The sequence below is a fragment of the Patiria miniata genome, unplaced genomic scaffold, assembly GCF_015706575.1.
Source record: "Patiria miniata isolate m_02_andy unplaced genomic scaffold, ASM1570657v1 HiC_scaffold_6, whole genome shotgun sequence".
In the NCBI taxonomy this organism is placed as follows: Eukaryota; Metazoa; Echinodermata; class Asteroidea; order Valvatida; family Asterinidae; genus Patiria; species Patiria miniata.
In genome coordinates, this window is record NW_024037073.1 from 1,064,341 (window position 1) to 1,086,783 (window position 22,443).

The 22,443-nt window shown below is 40.4% G+C and overlaps 1 protein-coding gene across 5 annotated transcripts; it reads left to right on the top strand.

The window, feature by feature from the left end:
• The first annotated feature begins 74 nt into the window (after window positions 1-74).
• Window positions 75-22,438, top strand: LOC119742578 (calcyphosin-2-like). 5 transcript variants are annotated; one of them, XM_038218668.1, is made up of 18 exons: window positions 75-174; window positions 1,946-2,142; window positions 4,894-4,985; window positions 6,242-6,352; window positions 6,833-6,865; window positions 7,986-8,103; window positions 8,813-8,970; window positions 9,306-9,378; window positions 11,825-11,892; window positions 12,754-12,864; window positions 13,602-13,769; window positions 15,024-15,117; window positions 16,238-16,356; window positions 17,352-17,461; window positions 17,916-18,070; window positions 18,627-18,746; window positions 19,632-19,728; window positions 20,550-22,438. In XM_038218668.1, the coding sequence occupies exons 2-18, from the start codon at window positions 1,948-1,950 to the stop codon at window positions 20,714-20,716; spliced, it is 1,989 nt and encodes a 662-aa protein (XP_038074596.1). In that variant the 5' UTR covers window positions 75-174; window positions 1,946-1,947; the 3' UTR covers window positions 20,717-22,438. The 5 variants fall into 5 exon arrangements, with proteins under 5 accessions (XP_038074596.1, XP_038074597.1, XP_038074599.1 ...); XM_038218669.1 differs by having other exon boundaries at window positions 83-174; window positions 1,913-2,142; XM_038218670.1 differs by lacking the exon at window positions 75-174 and adding an exon at window positions 317-352.
• Window positions 22,439-22,443: the final 5 nt, after the last annotated feature.

Consider the following 22,443-nt stretch of genomic DNA (forward strand, 5'->3'; position numbering starts at 1 on the left):
ATGCCAGATAATGTCTAGTCCCCAAATTCACTTAACGTAAAACATATGGAAAAATGCGACAACTGTTACGTTTCCAGACTTTTCGGTGCAAAGCATTCCGTTCGTTGTGTTGTTTGAAAAAGGAGAAGAAAACCTAGGTGTCTCGTTTTTGTGTGTAAAGAGACTTTGAAATCTGTGAGTATGTAGGACTGATTTGTGCACTGTTAATATGGTTTACTGTGTTAATCAGCTTGGTTACAGTTACGTCGACAACGTACGTCGACAACCTTCTAGGTGTTTGTACGTTTATGGAACAGAAACAGAAACAGAAACAGAAACAGTTGAGTCGATGACAAGAAATTAAACCCGTCAGGTAGGTTGCCCAGATACCGGACATACATGTATGGGCGATCCGCGAAAGAAAAGGGTTGTCATGGTAAAAAAATAATAATAATAAGCAGGCGGGGCGGGGCGGGGGGGGGGGCTAAAGTTTTCGGAAGCAATGGAAGTACCATGAAGTGCCAATTTGATGACTTGTGTGTAAGATTTGTGTTCATATTCATGTTTAATATTTTTTCTCACAAAATTTGACAAGGTCAAGGTCCTTGTCCTTGAGTAGCTGGAGTTACCCAGCCCTGAGTTTTATCATTGGGTTGTCATCTAGGGCTGGAGCTAGTTTTTCTCGTAACCGATAGTATAGGCAGGTCCCCCCTTGAAAATGTTCAATTTTGTCCCCATTACACACTAATTGCAACTGCAACTCGCCCCAAACTTGCCTGGAATAACCATTACACAGGTCCTTGAAGTAAAAAACGATCCACGATGAAGATTCAGCCTACAATTGCAGTGAAAAAAAGGAGGAATAACCGCTACTCTGACAACCTTGCAAAAGTCCTTATTTTTGTTCATGACAATAAATAAATAAATACTTTTTGTTAGGCCTACTTTAAAAAGGAAGTAATATGTTGTTGCTAATTTTATAAAGGTCGACCATTGCGCATGTGTCAGTGTGCAACTGATACCCCTAGAACTACATGTATGGGTATTACTTGTAATACCCATAGTTCTAGGGGGAGGCAACTGAATGGTTCTCAGATTAGGCTAAACATCCCTTTAAAAAAGTCCTACAGTAATTCGAACCTAGTCCGAAAATTTGGCACTCTCAATACTGTGTAATTAACATTCTGATAAAGCTTTGGATCTTTACATTTCCTTTATGTCATATTGGAAACTGGATGGTTTAAAGCCAGAGTCCATCATTTGCAGCTATCCAAAAAGTAACTGGCGTATTAATTGAAAAACATACTTGGTTGAAAGATAGTAAGGGGACTAAACATCCTGTGAAATTATTCTTTCTGGCAAGCTGTCAATTTGAAGAAATCAACAAAGGAAGGCCTTTCTAATGGTGCTTCTTAAAGAAGCACCACAGGAAATTAAAATTAGTAGTTTGTTTTGTTATTCAGCGAAGCACGCACAAGCATTGGCACGATTCGTCGGATCAGTGCGCGACATCACGTAGCTGCAATCGGCTCAGTAAGAACATGTCTCGGACGCTGAATTCAGGCCCAATTCAAAACATGATTCAGCAACTTTTGATTTGAAATCGAGATCCGACAATGTTGTTTTTCTCGAAATACACAGCTAAAGCTGAGCTGAAACTTCATCAGGTTAGTTGTTCAGCACCCTTCTTTAGATCTTGAGCACTTGGTTGCTTCAAAGAACAAAATGCACAAATTACAACATGTACAAATGATGGACTACATTTGTACAGTATGTATACCTTTAACGTACATGATGTAGAGTGGAAAGTTTGGTGTCATGCACGGTGCACCATGTACATTTTAAACATTTGAGCTGACTGTTATTAGCTTTCTCAGTCTTGTTTATTTTCATAATAGCTTCTTTTTCTTGTTCGTTGTGGTTGTGTACATAGGTTTTTATATTTCCTCGATACCTGTACATATAGGAATGGATTTGATCATTCACGGCAAATCAACCCCAAGACCAACACGCCAGGAAGCCACCCAAGGCAAGTCAACAACAACCGCTGGCCTGAACCCCACCCAAAAAGGGCCCAACTATAGCACCCCTGATGCACCCAGGGAGGGGCCCAAACCGGCCGCTCTTCGCACTACTCTCTCTACTAACAATTCTAACAATAAGGTCAGTTTCTCTGATTGACCGATCTGGTACTATCTGGTTGTACTGCACTAACAATTGAATAACTTTTACAAAAGTTCACTGTGACGCATGGCCATATTTGGACATACATGTACAGCCCATTTTACATTGTACATACAAAATTTATTGAAATTCAGATTTAGACATTAGAAGCTAGAGTAACCCTCCTGCTGTCTTAACAGCAACAGACAGTCAAAATAATCAATCTTCTTCCCCTGTCGTGCCTTTTACACAGGCTAGTGACCAACAGTCGGATTACATTTCAAGCAAGCACTGTGACTAGTCAAATTCAGTCAACATGTATACAAAAGCAGGAAAGTGGTAGGCACAGCTGGCTTATCACTCACCTACAGTCAAAGCATAGCTGTATCAAGTTACATAAAAAGTCACAGCCAGTCAATCCTGCTTTACATGTATGTAGGCTGGGAGCTCCTAACTGTTGAAAACAGTCACTTGATTGATTTTGACTGAAAGAACAACTTTGCACAGAATGTATCTTTGCATAGGAGGGTGAATGAATATACATGTATTTCACTTCCAGTGAAGTTAATTTGTAAATTTCCTAAAGGAGTTTATTTGGAAAACTTTAATGACAAATTTTCCGTGTCCCGAAAATCGGGCCGGGGAACTGACATTACCTATAACTCTGCCAGTTTTTGTCCAATTCCCATTCTATACATGTACATGTACATCATTGGAAAGTTTATTCAGTGTCCTTTCCAATGAGCCCAAAATCCCAGTTTCCAAAAATTGGCCCAACTGACTGGCTTTTTGCTGGAGGGTCACATATGTTTTTTGTAGCTACATGTACATGTACATGTAGTCATCTGTTGATGGCTTTTAATGTCAAAACTTTGTCACAGCACATGTCAGTTGTGTTCATTGTATTGGAAGTTGAAACTTTCTTAGAATTTCTTGCAAAAATGCCCAGTGGGTTAAAGAGGTTGTGGAATGCTCGAAGACATTTCCGTCATTTTTCGGGTATATGTAGCCTAAGGTGTGATGAAATAAAAACGACTATTGTTTCTGTTATAAAATGAGTACAAAAGGTACTTTTGAGAGCTGATTTTCAAGTCCTGTCATGCCTGTTTCGACCCGAACGTGCAATTTGTGTAAAAGTCGTCGTTTGCGGGCAGCAAACAAAACACAGTAAATCGTGACGTAATAAACAGGACTCCCGATGCAGAGTAGAATAAACGAGTCCTGTTTATTACGTCACAATTTACTGTGTTTTGTTTGCTGCCCGCAACGACGACTTTTACACAAATTGCACGTTCGGGTCGAAACAGGACCTGAAAAATAGCTCTCAAAAGTACCCTTTGTACTCATTTTATGACAGAAACAATAGTCGTTTTTATTTCATCACACCTTAGGCTACATATACCCAAAAAATGACGGAAATGTCTTCGAGCATTCCACAACCTCTTTAAGGTTACATGTACATGTACACTTGTCTGCCTTGGTTGCCCTAAGGGCCCGTCTCAATTCTTATCCGGGGCGAGTTCCGGACATTGTATCGGGTATAAGTTGCAGAATTCTGAACAACTTCCCCGCAACCTTCCCGCTATGAAGTGATCAGTATTGGTTAGTCAAGCATTTGCTAATGAACATTTCCCTGGAACATGTCCGGGACAAATGCAGAGCTTCTTCCGGAAAAAATGAATGATTCTTCCCGCAACTTGTCCGGAACTTGTCCGGAACTTGTCCGGAACTTGTCCGGAACCTGTCCCTGATATGAATTGAGACGGCCCCAACAGCCAACAATCACTCCCCAATTGTATAAAATTCTACCTCACACGCTCAAGTTTACTTCTTCACTGCCATACTTACTTCATATTTTGTGTTTGTTTGGTTTGATACTATACATGTTTGTCTCGTTTATAAAATTTTGATTTCTTTTAAATACTTGTATTTGTTATCCTGAAGTCAAAGAAAAGAATGATACTGAGGTGATTATGCACTCATCTGTTGAGGAGAGGGCCCATTTTCTGAAAGCCATGTGGCAGAATATTTGAATTAAAACCAAAACTAATTGGGTACGTGTAAGAGCCAGCCACAAATGGGACACACAAAGGAGTATTTTACAGGTTTCTGTTGTCTGCATTGAAGGTAACATTCAACATTTTCAAATATCAAAAAAAAAAAACTACCAAATTAGTATGAAATACCTTACTTGACTGTAAGTGAATAATAGTCTCAAGCATCCTGTGAAATCATGGCATCTGGTGTGCTGTTATTTTCAAGAAAGGCGGAATTTTTGTATAAATTTCCAACGATGGTCAACTGACCATCATTGGAAAAAAAACTGACCTTTTATCCAACTACTGCCCCCAATTTACCAAATTTAGTTTCTCCACACTTTGTTTGCAATCGGTTACACATCCGTGAACAGGTGCAAGCCAGCTAGTCTGGTTCGCTGACCTGACAATTTCCGAGGCCTATAAATTGCTCCATTTCGTCTGAAGTAAGGTCAGGGAACCAGACTACAAGAATAATTTTTTTTCTTGGTTTTTCCAGCATCTGGGAACACAAAACTTTAAACAGGGCGGTGTAACAATATTTGCTATAAAATACTAACCCCCAAATCCATCCATTTCTGAAAATTACAGCAATAGCAAATGTTGTATAATTAAAAAAAGCAAACTTGTCTTTCTTTTTTCTCTATTAAAATAATCAGCAAATGTTTAAGCCTCTGTAGGTTACTGCTTACCAGCTTTTTCTCTGCCACTGCAGGCAAGCGTGATAACTCAAGCCAAGCTTGACAAGATCCAGAGGGTCGTCACGCCAAGGCCACGTTCCAGGATGCAGTACCCAAAACCTGAAGGGTAAGCAGTGAAGAATCACCTTGAAAGTCATGCTTTTTTTCTGAATTTGCATACTACTGGCAGGCACTCAGTAGACCGATGCACAAGGCCAGCTCAGTGTTCATTTTGGCAACATCACATCTTTCAAGTTCCACAATGCAAGTTCCAGACCCATGCGTTAAACAGGCATGTCAGACTTTTTTTTTCATTAATCACAACTGTTTTTGGTCAAAACATTAAGGGGTGGTGTTTATGGATTGGACTATAACTGTACGTGGAAACCAGCCGTTTATTGCCTTCTTCAATTAACAGAACTTGCTCGTTTCCAAACGAACACGAAAATGCTCCAGAAAGTCTCTGGGGATATACTGTTTAAAAGTATTTTACATATTAAAACATCCTGCAACTTGAGAACTCAACTTAAATTGTATAAGCACAACACCTACATGTACTTAACAAGAGAAATATTACTCAAGGAAGGACATTTTTTTTTAAAATAGATTTTAAAGTAAGCATGAACTAATGAAGATTTGTTTGTTTTTTAAATGAAAAAAGTAAGCCTTTAGACTCCATCAATACAAAGCAAAGTAAAGTTTCAATAACAAATTCCCATCAAGTTGAAATTGAAAAGGCTATTTTGTTTATCATGGACAAACAGATTTATAATGCTTACTTTAATCATAAAGTTGAAAGTTTAATTGAATGATAAATGCATATATGTAGTGAACCATACCCACGTCAATTCGGGCGATTCACAATGCAGTGCACCACCAAGAGTTTGCCACAGAGAGTAAATTTTTCCCAGTGCATTGTGGGAGATAGTCGTATAATGTCTTATTGAACTTTGCATGGTGTTGCTGCTCAAGGGCGGATCCAGAACACAATTGTTTTTTTTGGGGGGCCAAAATATTTTTGGTCCCCCAAAAATTGGGTAAAAAAAAAATTACGGCATGGGGTTTGGGGCCGGCTTAAGGGCCCCAAAAAATGTTGGATTCTAGATGATCTGTGGTGCGATCTGAGGCAATTTCTGACCATCTGACCACTTAAACCAATGTTTTTTGAGGAAAAGATGGTGGTGTACTCATTGCCTGCCTTTATTGCGATGTCACATAAAAAAAAAAAAATTGGGTTCGTTTGCCCCCTTTGCCCCTCCCCCTGGATCCGCCTTGTTGCTGCTGAGCCCCCTTGCTAAGGCTGCCCAGTTCTCCTGGATATGACAATGTAATGTTTACAAAAAGCAATCATTCAACGTTTTTGTTTTTCTATTCTGCCTGCAGAGTTCCCTCTCTCAACCTCGGCAAACTCCAAGACGGAGACAACTCGTTACAGAACCCAGTCATGGGCTATGAGGAGAAGCTGGATCCCCCAGACACAGCCAGCACCGTCAGGTAGTCCATTATACACTCCTCCATATCATAAGGAAGCACATCTACTGAGGTATGGGACTTCCAAACCACTGAAATGTCTCTCTCTTCTAAAGAGTGTTGAGTAGGCTCGGGTGACTCCAACATTTTTGGAATTGATACCGATTCCGTCCTGGAATTGAGATTCCATCTGGAATATGATTTCATTTTTATGATAAGTAGATTAAAAATGACTGGACATTTTTTTTTTCTTTTAGTTTGGAAAGACTTTCCCTTGTTGAGGACAAAAGACATTATTCTCCAAACAACGCTTATTTTTTTTCTCATGCTATTTTTGAAACTAATGAGTGTTCATGTTTCAGTAATTAATTGCAATCAAATTTCTTGGCAGTCCAAATTTGCGTGAAGCTTGATGTAATCTTTCCAGAATTTGGAGGCTACTGGATGTCATTATGAAACTCACACGATTTTATCTCTTGACCCTTTCCTTTTTTTCTGCTACAGTTGGGGATATCACGAGTACAGTCCCGCAGCAAGGTACAGAGCTTGTTCATATTGATGAGCATTGTAATGTAAAGTATGTATAAAGATGAATAAAGAAATTGATTGCAGTGGGGTTTGAACTCCAATTACAATCTCAGATCTTCCAATGACAAAACACTCCTCAGTTACTCAGCAAGTCGAACCAAGGTCACCCTTGGTGATCGTGCATTTGAGTGTGCTGCACCTAAGTTATGGAATGCACTGCCATTAAATATCCGAGAAGCAAGTAGCCTGAATGTTTTTAAACAATTACTTAAAACTCATCTTTTTATGAGAGCTTTTTATTGATTTTTTGTACCCTGTATCAGTGTTCATTGTATTGTTGAATTTGCGTATACGTCTGTTTATTTTTTATTTTATTTTTTATGACTGTAATGCGCATTTGAACATATTTTAAATGGAATTTGCGCACTATAAATTAATAAATTATTATTATTATGAACCTGCGACCTTCGGAATACCGGTGTCACATGAAAATTGGACTCCTATGAAATCTGGTCTCTTTCACCCTATGTTGACTCTCACCCTCACACGTGACCTGTCACTGATCTAGCTAGGTTCACTAAGGCATGCGTAGTACAACCTTTGAGTCCGGATTTCTTAATAGACACCAAATTTCACACTACACTGGACCAATGCTTTACCAACTGAGCATCACATTGAACATCGCATTATTGCTAAACATTAACAAGAAAATGAATGTTCCTAATTAAGAAGGTTTCTAGTATCTCACTAGGGGGAGTGTGGCCTATAGTGGTTAGGGTTCGTGACTCTAAAGCAGAGGGTCAGGGGTTTGAAGCCAGCTGCTGGCCATATGTTGTGTCCTTGGGCAAGCCACTTCACCCCTACTTTCCTCTCTCCACCCAGGAGTATAAATGGGTACTGGCATTAGCTAGGGAGTAACCTGCGATGGACTGGCATCCCATCCAGGGGGAATAGAAATATTCTCAGTCATTTCATGCCAAAGAAACCGGAGATAAACACCGGCCCGATAAAGCATATTGGTTTTTTACAGACTTTACTACTTACCTTACTAGCATCTCATCTAAAATTATAGGAGGAGATATCAGGGAGCCCAGATGTTTTTTTGACTGTCTACATTTTCTTGCTCCAGATCTCCAGCCATGAATGCCCCCTTTGCCCTCCACCACACCCCTACCGCGGGCCGACCCAGCAACCGCAGCCAACGACCGGGCAGTGTGCCACGACTTGACCTGCAAGGAAAACACAAGGTTTGTGGGATACTTACCGAGAGACAAGTTTGAAAAATTGACGGACAGGCAAATATAAGAATGTGATGGTTTCAAATTTAAAAAAAAAGCATGCACAATGACTTTGCATTCGGACCAAAAAAAATGATTGGATATGCTTTATGAGTTCTCAAATTACAGTTGATGTGAAAAGAAGACATTTTAAAGCTGTACTTTGATAGGTTTTGACTTCCAAAGCATTTTTGATGCCCTTATGGCGTGGGGTTCTAGATTCCAGATTGGATTCTAGATGCATTGTGGTGCAATCTGAGGCATTTCCTGGCCGCACTCCCGTGACTTTTAAAATTGAATTTGCTTGTGTTTACAACTTGAAGGTGAGATTTTTTAGGGGGATGAGTCATCAAAAGTTGATTTTTTTGGGGGGGGGGATTTTTTTTCATATACATATCTGAGCAAAACTGTTCACTGGGGGGGGGGGGGGGGGGGGGGGGGGTACCCCTAGCGTACGGGCCTGCAGGGTATGTTTTGGCATGTGACAGGGCACTTGAAGGTTGTTTATGATAATTACATATAAAAGGTGTATGTCTGCAGCAACTCGTTTTTGACGTTCCAATTTGCTGCCGAACCCGAACCACACCATTGTTTGGATACAAATTTCTGAACCGAACCCAAACTGAACCTGCAGGCTCATTTCAGCACTGAATTTTTGTAACACATTTTTTATTTGTAGTCCGCTTTGACTGAACCAGCTGTGCCAGAGAACCTTCCCCCTCCCTCTGATCGCCAGAAGCAGCAGTTCAAACAGCTTGAGCAGGACAGGAAAGATGAGTTGAAGCAGTGGTCCCAGAGGGCTGGCCAACCAAAGAAGCAACTGAAAGCCCCGTACAGGTACATAGGACATTCGCTCATTCAGTTCTACAAACAGATTAGAACATCTTTTGTTTTTCGGACCAAAATTTATTTGGGGAAATTGTACTTAAAATTAGCTGCAGAGAAATTGTGAAGAATGCATGGTGGAGGCAATATTTCCAGAAATTGAATGTATTCTTAATGATAACTGTACCAATCAACATTTCTGTCGGCACTTATTTGGTTTTGAATATGTCACCAAATTTGTCTGCTTATTCCTTTCTATCGTTCTATTTCTTTGTGCTGACAAAGGAGATGCAGAGGTTGTTGCAAGATTCACTGATACATATCCATTTGTGAATTTGTCTTTTCAGAACTGACAATGACGCTGACGATGATGTAGATTTGAATAGCAGTCAGAACAAGCAAGACAAACGAGTCGATGCGGTGAGTATTATATGTGTACATACGTGACTGGCAGTGAGGTCACTAGTGCACGACTACGCACCCTGAGGGACTGTGAGCCTCGGGAAATAGGACCCTCTTGTAGTCACTCACAAGCTCAAGGGGGCATTATTGTGTATTGTTATACCTCTGTCTTGAATACTGTATTTTCATTGGCCTAGAATGATCACGTGTTAAGTTTATAAAAAGTCATGGCACACCCCCTGTGGGATATCACGTACATGATATCCCACGTACGTGTGAAATGCACGTGTGAAACGCTTATATTGTTGGTACACACGCTATTTTCACCATGTTTTCACACATGAGTGGGAGCAGCGAACTAGCAGACGATCAGCTGTTTCGAGCACGCGACATGCATGTGAGTTGGTGTTTGTTTTCGTGATTTTTACATCAAAATCCAAAGAATCCAAGACCTCGGGGCGCATAGCATCCTCGGCTTCGCCACGGGTGCCATGCGTCCCTCGGGTGTTCAAAACGACATATCCCACATCACATCAGCAGTCAACAATTGTTAACAATATAACACCCAAGTAAATCCTTGTCATTTGATAGGAGGATTGCAGGTCACGTTGCATTCATTAATCAAACCATTGCATCGGCAACGTCATAAAACTGTGCATTTTTGGTTCCATTCACCGTGCATTTTCGTTCCATCCCTTTTGATCTATTGCATGCGCACGCTAGACCAAAGATTGTATAGCGCCACGTATAGACGCGCAGCGGCATCTATATAATTTTGCACTCAACCACATCATGCATTTTATACAGCAGTACAAAACTTGCCTGTGAAGCGGTTGCAGTTACAAACTGAACTTTCCTTGCATTGTTTTAAACTGAACTTTCATTGCATTGTTTTAAACTGAACTTTCATTGCATTGTTTTAAGAACTTACAGTATTAACTTTCATACTGTTAATATTTTTACTTTTAACCCATCGTTAAAGGGAAAATACAACATTTGCAAACATCGAAAAAATCACACTACCAAGTTGTTACGAAAAACCTTACTAGGATGTTGGTAAATGACATTCCAAAGCATCTTGTAAAATTATGGCACCTGGTGTGAAGTCATTTTCAAGAAAATGGTATTTTTGTATACATTTCCAACGGTGGTCGGCCGACCACCGTTGGAAAAACCTTACTATTTTTCAACTACTGCTCCAAATTTACCATTTTTTTCAGTCAATATTTTGTTTGCTATTGGTTACATGTTCATGAACGTTAGCAGGCCAGCTAGACTAGTTCCCTTATCTTACAGTTTTCCGGCATCTATACATTGATCCGTTTCATCTTTAGTGGAGTCAGGGAACCAGATTTCTTGAACATTTTTGCTTTTCTTGATTTTTCCAGCATACCCGAACACAAAACTTCAAACATGTCTGTGTAACAATATTTGATCTATTATACTAACCCCTCCAATAGTTCATTTCTGAAAATTACAGCAAAAGCCAATGATGTACATTCCCTTTAACTTTGAACAGGCTGACAAAAAAATAGTGGATGTCAGAATACAATTTTGTAAATGTTATTTGTTCTTTTAGTTTTATCCTCAGATCGAATGACAAAGATCTACTTGGATGTTATATAAAACAAATAATGAATACTTAGCATTCGTGCAATGGAGAGAATTTTTTCATTAAGTGAAAGATGGAGTGTTCTAGTCAACTGAGCTGCGCCTCGTTGAAAGGAACATTCCATCTTTCAACTCATGAAAATATTCTCACTGCACTCATGAACATTCATTATTTGTATACTAGCGACCGAATAGTGCCATTCAATTTGTGTTTTGTAACGCACCACAATCAATACTATCTCACTAAAAAAAAGAGATTTGATCACACTTTTAACTGGATTGTTCTAATTCAACAATTACTTGGTGTTTAAGTAAGTGAATGTTGTGGTCATGAACGTCCACCAAACATTCATAAACGATTAACTGTTTTTAATTGTGTTTTTTTGCTTCAAACGAAAAGATGCACAAAACGCAAATGATCCTACCTACCTTTAGCTGCGCCAGAAAACAAGCGATATATGTAGTCAGTGTTCTCTAACCTTCAAAATAGCCTGGTAACCCGCCATGCTTTCTGAGGTATCCGCCATGCTTCAAAAGTTGCCGCCATGCTTCAAAAGTTGCCACCATGCTACAAAAGTTGCCGCCATCATTTCCAAATTTTTTTAAATAATAAAAAAAGACAAACAAGTGGGACTTCCCTTAATACCCTCCAGGGTATATTTTGGCTAGAAATAGCGCCCCTAGCATATGGCCCCTCCCCCCCCCCTCCTCCGCTTTTTGACGAAGTACCGGCCTTTAATTTTCTAAGCTGGAGAACACTGTACATGTAAGTAGCATCTTATGGCAGAGAAAGAAGTCCTGAAATTACAATTTGGAGCTTTTCTTGAAATTGTCTCTGCATGTTTTCTTCCAGGAAGCCCTGGCTGCTGAGAGAAGGAGGCAGGAGATTGAACAGACTGTTTTAGTGGATCAGCTTTCAAGGTTGAGTGCTTTCATTTTTATTTTATTTTGGAAGGGGAAACTTGCCATTTTTCAATTTTTCTGCGATGGTTAATATTTTATTTCTTGAGATGATGGTTCTGGCAGGTTCAAAATGTCAGGCTGCATAACTTTTACAATATATTTTAATTCACTTCAGTTAGTCAGCTCTCATAAAGTTAGAGAATTTGTTGACAAGGAATGACCCACATGTTCAAAGTTTCTCCTCTCTTCCCCTCCATTTGTGTGTACCCCCTGATGCTCTGTGACCCCTTCCCCTAAACCCTGGCCAAAGCCCATCACTAACCATTCCCCACATGATAACTGCCCTTTCAAGCCCCCCAAAAAGGTTGAATTCAAATACTTGCAAATTATAATTATGGGCTCCGTGCGCCAACAAGAGAGGGCGTTTTTTTACCACTTTTGAGAACCCTGTGGACGGTGTGTACCGGTTCACACGCATGTAGCGTGAGGTACGCACGACTTGTTTTATTCTAAATGCACATAAAGCTATAGCATCTTTGTGTGAGTGTCGAGCGTCGTCAGCAATTCGTTCGCTCTCCCGATGGTCTTCCCCAACTCTCCCTTTCTTGCCGGTGAGGGAGTACTCTTGCACGTAGCCCACTGTAGGTCGCAAACCTGAAGAAACCTGTAGAGAGAAGGCAAATTAAAAGAAATTACAGATTTAGAGGTGGGAGGAAAACCCCAAAGGAATATTCTGGGGAAAACCCACAGAATCAGGCAGGGACTGAAAACCCAATCCACATGTGGACCAGGGCAGGACTCAAATCCTGGCCATTGAGGTGAAAGGCGAAGGAAGACCCACCATGTCAACCTGACTCCCCAAAATTCATTTCCATTCAGGAGTGTCTTATGCGATCCAGAGCAGAACCAACGATGTGAAACCCCACTGTCTGGAACCACGTCACCGTTTGGCCAACCGAGACCCAAAATGAGAACACTTCATGACTCCAAGTGAGTACAATGTAATCAGTTCTTATCAACTGCAGAATTTCAATTAATTTTATGCCGATGTTCAAGCCTAACCCTGCCAGATCTTTCACAATCCACCAAAGATTTTGAAGGATATTTATTTATTGGGTTTTTTTTTTGGGGGGGGGGATTAAGGGAGCTACAACTTATTCACTATTAAATTGGGATTGTTTACCTTTGGAAATTCAAGTGCAAAGAATTTGCCATTTGCTCCCTGAAGAATGCATCCAGTTGTAATGGTATGACAGATATGAGCTAAAAATATCCATTATTAATGGTAATATTTTACCATTTGACCATTGAGAACGTAGAAAAAGCCCACCCAGGATCATTTGCAATGACCCGTAAAAGTACCTAGCGATTTAATGACAGAAACCTTCAATTCTCAAAGTGCAGATAAGACTGGTATCAAATACACTGTGAAATTATTCAATCTGAAATGGTATCATTTGGGGAAACATTGAATTTGGTTTCAAAATTGGAGGCCCGCTGAAATACGGTTTCTCTGTTTTCTCAAAATAAGTAGTATCCACTGAGCTGAAACCTCGACAAGTTAGTCGTTATGCACCCTACTTGCGGTTTTCAGCAATTTTGTTACTTCAAAACGAAAAAAAACTGCACAAAAAGCGAATGATACTATGTACCTTTAAAAGTACATTTTTATATAGATTCTTTGTTTCTGCTGTGACCTAGTTAACTTTTGTCATTATTGTTATCAGAGTTCGGACAACAGGGACAGTAACGGAGAACCTTCTGGACAAACGTTTGACCTTCAACGCTCGGATCGTGACGAGAAGTGGTCACGATGCCCTGCGGGAGCTGTGCGGATTCTACTTTGACTTGGACAAGACCATGACGGTCTACGAGTATCGCCAGTTTGGCTCAAAGTAAGTGTAACAGTTGAGAGGTCCGTCAGTCTTTGAATACCATGCCTGAATATGCCGATGTGAGGAGTCTCAAATTGGAGGCTTTTTACGGGACGATATTGGAAATAGCTCACTTTGATGTTTTGGCGTTTGGAGTACTTTGTGTTTGGTTGAATTGTCCGATCTACACCAAATTGTTACGAGCCCGAAAAATTCACTGGACTTGTAACAAAATCACAAGCAAGGTATTCAATTCATTTGTGAGATGATAATATACACTTAGAATCAACACAAATATACGTGGTGATTTGTAAAGCAATCACAACAACGGAGATTGGTGAAACTTAATTCTGGAGGTAAGGCTAGAGTGCTAAATGTATAAAAAAAAAGACATCCTCGATCGAATCTCGGAAGCTGCAGGCCAATGAATTTGTGTTCACCTTATTTTGACCTTTGGCCCCATAGCTGTAGGTCAGATGAAGAGGTTGGGCATTTGTTAATGTTTGACCAAGGCCAACATGTTGACAGCGCTACTTTTGTCATTTGAGCTTATTTGAAATTCGATGTTATTTTGACCTTGACCCCTTGATGACCTTTGACCCCAGTTTGGTCATGTGACATGTTGGGGCTGGGCTAACTGATACTTTTGACAAAGTTTGGTTGAAATTGGTCAACATATGTAGGAGCAATAGACAATGTCAACGTTTGTTACTAACTAACTAACTAACAAACTAATGTACGGACTAACGGAGAGACATGATTAAATTGTTGAGCTGCTACCCGCAGCTAAAAATCTACGTACAAGTCAAACATCAATGAAGTGTCAGTTAAAAAGCTTTTCGGAATCAATGTAACATGCTGGTTATTTTGAAATGTCATTGAAGAAATTACTAAAACTTTCTAATACCTAGTGGTTGCAATTTCTGGAAATTGTTGTGCTTTCTGTCATTTTAAATTAAAGGGGGTTTGCCTAGTCTATCTGTGAATGATTATTATTATTATTATTATTAATCATTTCTGGTAATGAAACCAAGGATTCCTCAAAAGCGCCCTAGGCACTGTAGCTCGCAAGCCTGAAGAAACCTGATGAGGAAACCCTTAAGCATAGCCAGTCTTCATCATAACTGGTTGTCTAATGGCTCATGTAACTATTACTTCGTCGGTCGCACGACGAAGTGACATATCATGTGCGCAAAGTCCGTAGACGATTTGTCACTTTGTGGTGCACCTGACGACTTTATCCTGTATTGACTTGATGTTTGTTTTGCATTGCAGATCAAAAGCCTTGCCCTTCATCCAGAGAGGGAAATACTGCCATGTGATTGGCCGAAGAAAAGGCCGGCCGTACGTCGTGCAAGACATTTCTGCAGTGAGTAAAAAAATCAACATTGCTTCTTCTCGTCGTGGACTCAAAAGCAACTCTACGTTACTGCTTTCAGAAAAGCACAAGTGATGTGGACATTTTGACCGGTACCCAATGAACTATCCAACCCACTGTTAGAGTATGAGTCACACATGCATGAGCTAGCTAAGAGTTGCTGGTTTTAAAGTAGATGTTGTCTTGGTCAAAAGCGTAAGCTATATTCTAGCTAATGCGCAAGTGTGAGGTATGCTCTGAATCTCTCTCGGGTCCAAGTGCCAACATTCCCAAGACTGGGTTTGACAGCGGAACTCAAATAATGGCACCATGAAACCGACAAAATCCACAGAAAATATTTCGGTTGTAATGGGAAGAATGCAAAATTAAACAAGTGGTAACCAGAGGTTGAACCGTGAGGCACCCGGCGAAACCCTGTGAAACCTTGTAAATTCCTTTGGTAAACCTCGGGTTACTCCCTGTGTTATTTCACTTTGCGTACGGAATTGCTAGTTATTATAACCATCGGTGTATAGTAGAGAGATATTTACAGCCTTGGTACCATTTCAACTACAAGATTTCTTTTAGCTGGCAGTTAAAGATGTAGTCCATCATTTGTAATTTGTGCATTTTGTTCGTTTGAAGCAACAAAAGTGTTCAAAATCTAATGAAGGATACTGAACAACTAACCTGATGAAGTTTCAGCTCAGCTTCAGCTGTATATTCTGAGAAAAACAGCATTCTAGGATCTCAATTTCAAATCAAAAGTTGCTGAATCATGTTTTGAACTCGTTTTGAATTGTAGCTATACGCAATGTCGCGCACTGATCCGACGAATTATAGCAACTGCGCGCGCCTGTGTGTCGTGCCAATGCCTGCGCGCGCTGCGCCGAATGACAAAACGAACTACTAATTAAGACGCACTGTTGGAAAGGCCTTCTTTCGTTGATAACTTCAAAGTGACAGCTTGCCAGAATGAATAATTCCACAGGGAGTTTAGTCCCCTTACTATCTTTCAACCAAGTATGTTTTTGAACAATAATTACGCCAGTTACTTTTCGGATAGCTGCAAATGATGGACTATAGCTTTAACTGAATTGCTGAATTCATGTTTACCACTGTTACTCTGCAGGGAGCCACTTTGACCTTTGACTCGGAAGGTCAGCCCTCCATCTCGTCCGCCTTGAAGGCCAAACCCATTCTCCTGATCAGGATCACTCACGTGGATGAGAATACTAAAGAGAAACTAGTGTAAGTGATAAAGGTGATTGCAAATTAATTGTAACCCTTACCAGTGGCCGAGTTCGATCAAGGACCATTGGTTAACTAGCGATTGTTTGGTTCGTGACGTACCTAGCGCATGACGACTGAAGTTGAAATGCGAACAAATGTAGTCGAACTATTGTCATGTCAACGCCTGTCAGAAAATGGCGGTCGCACATAAACAAGTTTTCAACACTTGATATTTCTGTTAATTCACACAAAATTAGTGATTGTGTAGTTTAGGACACCTTATATAATCGCCATTATTATTGTACAATGGTGACAAAAGTGACAGAATCGTAAAATGGAAATGGAAAAACTATGAAATGAAAATTTAATTTAGCACTCACAGTTTCGTTTTTCCGCCATTTTTGTTGATAGTTGGTCCCCACTGCTCTATTCTATGAAAATTGCTATTGATAACCAGCTATAAATCGTTGCGTGACCAACCGCGGGAGGCTGGTCCTGAAAAATCGACTAGACTAATCCAGTCATCGTCGACTAGCGGGCATTCGATCAGAATTATTCAAACTATGGTTAACTATAGTCCTTGATCGTAAAGGCTTTGAGAAAATGCCAAAACTAAACATCACTAACTTTTGCTTGTGGATGATAGCAAAATTCCTGTAGGATACTACAACATTCCTACAAGGATTTCTTGAACAAGTTTGCGCCGGATGGAGTATATACATGCAAAGGTTTTGCGGTGTGCGGAACGGATGACGGAAATACCTGCCAGCGACATGCTCGCAGTGGGCGAGGCCGGAAATATGAGTGTGCTGCCCAAGGGTGATGGCTTCAACCTGCCTGGCATGGAGGTCGAGTGAAAAGTAATCCCGCGCCTCGTTCCATTCTTGTCAAAATACCCCCGGCATGAACTGGTTAAAGGTGCCACAATTTCTTTAAAACAGGAACAGTCTGTATAATGTGAAGCAAAATATATCTCTGAAAACTTTCCTTTCTCCTTTTTTGGTTGAGATCAGATTCAAAAATGGCAGGATTCCCTACGACCCCCAGGAGTATCACGCACTGATGAATCCACCAATCACAAAGCAGGAAGCTGCCGACAATAAACTGGTAGCCCAAGTACAAGGTAGATGTTTGAAACCTTCAGTGACTGTGGGCCAGAGGTGGCCAGAAATGAAATGACCATAGCAGACAGCCAACATTTTCATTGTAACTGCCGTGCTTGTACACCGACACACACACGCATCTTTGTAAACACTGGCAATCGTGGACCCCCTATTGTTCCTAACCTTCATTCCTTTGTTTGTACACTAACTTTTTAGCAACAGCGCTCATTGGTTTTGTAAAATACCGGAGTCTTAAATAGCGCACGTATCTACCAACAACTAGGTACTCAAGGCGCTGTTTTCCAGGCCTACAAAGCTGTACATTGAGAAAGAAATGTATATTGGTGATGTGTACATTATACATGTACATTGTTGTGAGTTCCAGATTTTCTTTGGGTAAAACATCAAGTAAACTCAAATGAAACATGTGGTGCCTTCATGTGTATTAATTCATGTGTTTTTCACACTTCCAAGAGTCCGTCAGAGCTCAGATTCGCAAGCGAGCCTGCAAGACGTTAACCGGCCTGGGCCGTCACTTCAAACAGTTGGATAAATCGGGAGACGGCGTCCTGAGCAAAGAGGAGCTCAGACTAGCGTTGGAAACCTACCACATCAAAGTGGACCAAAACGTAAGTTACTACTGATTTGCTGAACCTGAAGCGTCAAGGCCCTTTCTAGACGCCGTGCTACTGCCAAGCCAAACTTCACGGAAACAAATGCGGCAGTAGCTCATCTACAGCACGGTAGTTGCTCTAAATGCTGAAGTTAATAGTCGAACCTTAGTTTAAACAGTTCAATGGACATTCAGCGTGATCAAAATATTCGCGCCGATTTCACTCCCCGTGCAGCGGACGCGAGATAGGGTATTGTGAGCATGCGCATTCCAAAATGTTTGCCCCAACTTCAAATTGAATTGAATTTGATACGGCATGGGCACGGCATTTAGAACAGTGCCATGACACTGCCATTCGGAACGACGATAGCGTGGCAGCCCTGTCGTCCTAAAGGATAGTGCTGTGCAGAACTCAATTTGCCGAGCCAAAATGGTTCTAAACGCCGTGCAATCGCCGTGCCGAATTGAGTTTGGATTCAAACCAAATTTTTAAAAATCTGGATTTAAGTCCCAACAGTAGTTTGAAATAGGCCTTAAGAAAAGTTGATAAAGGTTCTTTTTTTCTGTTGCAGTTATTTGAGTCGTTGTGGTTAGTTCTGGATCAGAACGAGGATGGTGCAATAGACTACAGTGAATTCCATCGAGCATTCATCGGGGAGATGAATGAAAGAAGGAAGACGCTTGTCAGAAAGGTCAGAGTGGTAGCACTTTAAATGTTGTAATTGTATCAATTTTGATTGCAACTTTTTTAGTTATGAGGTTTAGGGTAAACAAGTTTGAAATTTTGCCTTAAAGGCACGTAGGGACACTTGCAATTATCCAAATATGAACCTAACAATTTAACGAGAAAATCCTTGCTCAAAGTGAAGATATGACTTGTACAAATACCCTGTGAAATTGTCCTGCCTGAAATGGTATCATTGAGAAGAAAACAATCATTGAAGGAGGTTTGAAGAGAGTGTGCCCTTGGGCACGGGTACAGTTTTGTACATGTATTTAACTGCGTAAGCAATGGAATCCAGTTACGAGACCCCAAATATTGTGCACACGTCTTTCTCTGTTTGCTCAAAATGTAGAAGAACTTAGTTGTTATGCCACCTTCTTAAGATTTTAAGCAATTCTGTCGCTTCCAACCCACGTACCTTAAATCCACATAATACATTAAAAGCACATAATACATTAGTAGCAATAGTGAGGGTTAGTTTTCATTCAGATCAATTAGCTGGGAATGAAACAGCTTTGTAATTGGGGTCCATTTTGCAGGGGGGGGCCTCTTTTGTTTTTCTTTTTGTGGTTATTTTTTTTGGGGGGGGGGGAGGGGGGAATCAATAAAATGCTCATTTTTGCAACCCTCCCTAAATACATGTACTGAGTTGAGGGGCCTGCCCCATCCCCTCCCATACCCTCCTTTAGTTATGCCACTGGAATGGAACTTGAGCAATTCTTGCATCAACTTGCAACTTGTGAAAAACTTGCAGTTCTTAGTTCTCACTTGTCCTTTAATGCCATTATTAGCCATACGTAACATTCAACTTTCTCAACTTTTTCATTTTTTTCTCTCCTGTTTAATTACGCAGGCATTTCAGAAAATTGATGCCAACAAGTCGGGAACAGTCAGCATAGATGAGCTGAAGAAATTCTTCAATGTGCAAAAGCATCCGCACGTTGTACAAGGTAACATTGTTTTTGTATATCTCCAAGTGTACTTTGGTACTGGATACATCAGCCAGTTATAACAGACTCTGGGAAAACTAATGTTGAAAAAGAGAAAAACAAGGAAGTCAGCCAAGATCTTTAAAGGTCGAATAGATCACTGGCAGCTTTCCAAAAGTAATTGACAAAATTATTGTTAAAAAGCTTACTTGGTTTAAATATAGTAATGATACTAAACTCCATGTGAAATTATTCCTTCTGGAATGCTGTCATTTTGAAGAAACAATAAAGAACGTTATTTCCAAAGATGAGTAATGTGATGCATGTTTGGTAATTTCCGTTAGTAGTTGGTTTGTAATCAGGCGAATCCTTGAATGGGTGCGCGCAAGTGTTGACACGACGAACGCACGGTTGTTATAATTCGTCAGTTCAGTGCGTGACATCGCGTAGCTGCAATCTGCTGAATGAGAATGCGTTCCGGACGCTGATTTCAGGCACAATTCAAAATACGACTCCACAACTTGAAATCGAGATCCTAAAATATTGTTTTCTCAGAGTATACAGCATTTTACAGAGCTAAAATTTCATCAGGTTAGTTGTTAAGCACCCGTCTTTAGATATTGAGCACTATTGTTGCTTCAAACGAAACAAATATGCACAAATGACAAATGATCTACTCTACCTTTTATTCAATTTTCCTGAATTGAGAAACTCACACTGACTTTTTGCTGTTTTAAGTCTAAACGACTGTTGGAACTATGCGAGGAATTTGCAGAACAAACAAACCTACTACAAATCCAACAGCTGTGCAAAATGTATTAATGCCAGTGATTTTTTTCCAGGTCTGGTTACGGCCTCAGAGGTCATGAATGGTTTCCTGGAACTCTTTGATCGACGCGCAAAGGAGCTCACGTATGGAGAATTTGAGGATTACTACGAAGGCGTCAGCGTATCAATCAACAATGACGACGATTTCATCGGTATGGTGTCTGCGTGTTGGACATTATGAATAGGAAACTGGACAGTGATGCCAATAGGGAGAAATGTGATTCGTGGACAAATATCAAAATTTATTCTACCAGGACGTATTTCTCAATTGTAGTTGTAATCATGTACATCCAGTACCTACTTCGCTTAAAGACAAGTAGGAAAATTGGTAAATACCCAGAAACGCACCTACCGATTTATTGAGATAAACCTCGCTCTAAGTGAAGAAAAGGATGGTACAAAATGCCGTGTGAAATTAGTTCGCCTGAAATCCTATCATTCAAAAGAAAAACACTATATAGTGTTTTGTTACAGCTGTCAGTGTTCGATATAAAAACTCTGACATTGTTCATGACTCTGTGTTCTAACCAGGTTGAAATTATACTGTAGGAGCCATGAGAAATTGCGGACCTGGATTTATTGGGGGGGGGGGGCATGGCTGCTGGTGGCTCCCTGTTCCCTGGAACAAGTGACCACACCTTTACTTATAATGCTTCAGCATCATCTCATACGTAGAAATAGAAACTGTAAAGTTCTTGAGTGCGGCTTCTGCCAAGCAGATTCTTGCATTTGTTTTACTTTTTTTTTCAAAGTACGAACCTGAGATGTCAGTTTGATCTACTCGAAAACAATGTGAAATTCCTACCCGACAATCTGCAGTTGGTCAGCCTCGGTTTGAGTTTTGTCTTGCGCTTCTTCAAGTCAATTGTTTTTTAGCATCTTTCGGTCATCTGATCCATACTTAATAGACCTAAGACATAATGACGTCATGCTTTTACATGTGCACTTTCCTATGGGAGCCAGGTGGGGACGAGAGCCTGGCTCCCTTAGGAAAACGCACATCTAAATATAATTGCAGGAATCTCTGTGTGTCTGTCTTTATTTCGATTATCTCCAGAACCGGGCACTGTATAAAATTGAAAATCGGCGGGTGTATTGATCAGGACCCAAAAATGTGCAGTGTCAAGTTTGAAGTTGTTTGAATGAGCGGTTCTCAAAAAAGCTGCACAAAAGCAGCACAAACCATAGGCCTAGACCATACAAACGTGTTTACAGACCACGTGACGCACTGCACTCTATACCGCACCACGGGTATGGTTAACACATGTGGAAATGGTGGCGGCGCGGTTGGCTGTATGGACTGGACCATATTTTGAAGGGGAGGATCGCGCAACAGGGAGGTGTAGATATGGTGCACTGTTATACGGGCACTGCACTTTTTACTGCCACGTTTGCAGGTCTACCGGAAGCCAAGCAATGTACCCGTTCCGAACAGGCACATTTTGAATGGGCACTGCGCTAGTATAAACAAAGTGTGACGTCATTGTCTTAGGTCTATTGCAGTAGAGATATTTACAATGTCCAGCTTTGTTTACTTTATCGAGAAAAATCACTCTAAAATATTGCCTTTCCCTTTTGATGCCTCCTTTTCCATTTCAATTTCCAACCAAGTAAATATGCTTTCATTTACTGACAGACCTGTTAATCAATTTGTAGACAACTATCGTTGCAACGTATGATGAACAAACTCCTTACTTTAGCTTTGATGTCAACATTATCAACATGTATGTATATGTAGAATCGGAAATGTTGTGGATTTCATGACTCACTCCATGGAACAAATTTTATACAGATTCATTAAAGCCATTCCTTCTATGATTCAGTACAGCTTTTTTTACGAATGCATGAGATACTAAAGGGTGTTAGTATGACGAACGAATAAATTATGAAATATTAAGTATGAGTTGC

Coding starts and splice junctions, on each gene's coding strand:
- LOC119742578 (XM_038218668.1), top strand. CDS start 1,948: ATGGATTTGATCATTCACGGCAAATCAACCCCAAGACCAACACGCCAG. Junction 6,353..6,832: donor GACACAGCCAGCACCGTCAG/GTAGTCCATTAT, acceptor TTTCTGCTACAG/TTGGGGATATCACGAGTACA. Junction 15,118..16,237: donor TCGTGCAAGACATTTCTGCA/GTGAGTAAAAAA, acceptor GTTACTCTGCAG/GGAGCCACTTTGACCTTTGA.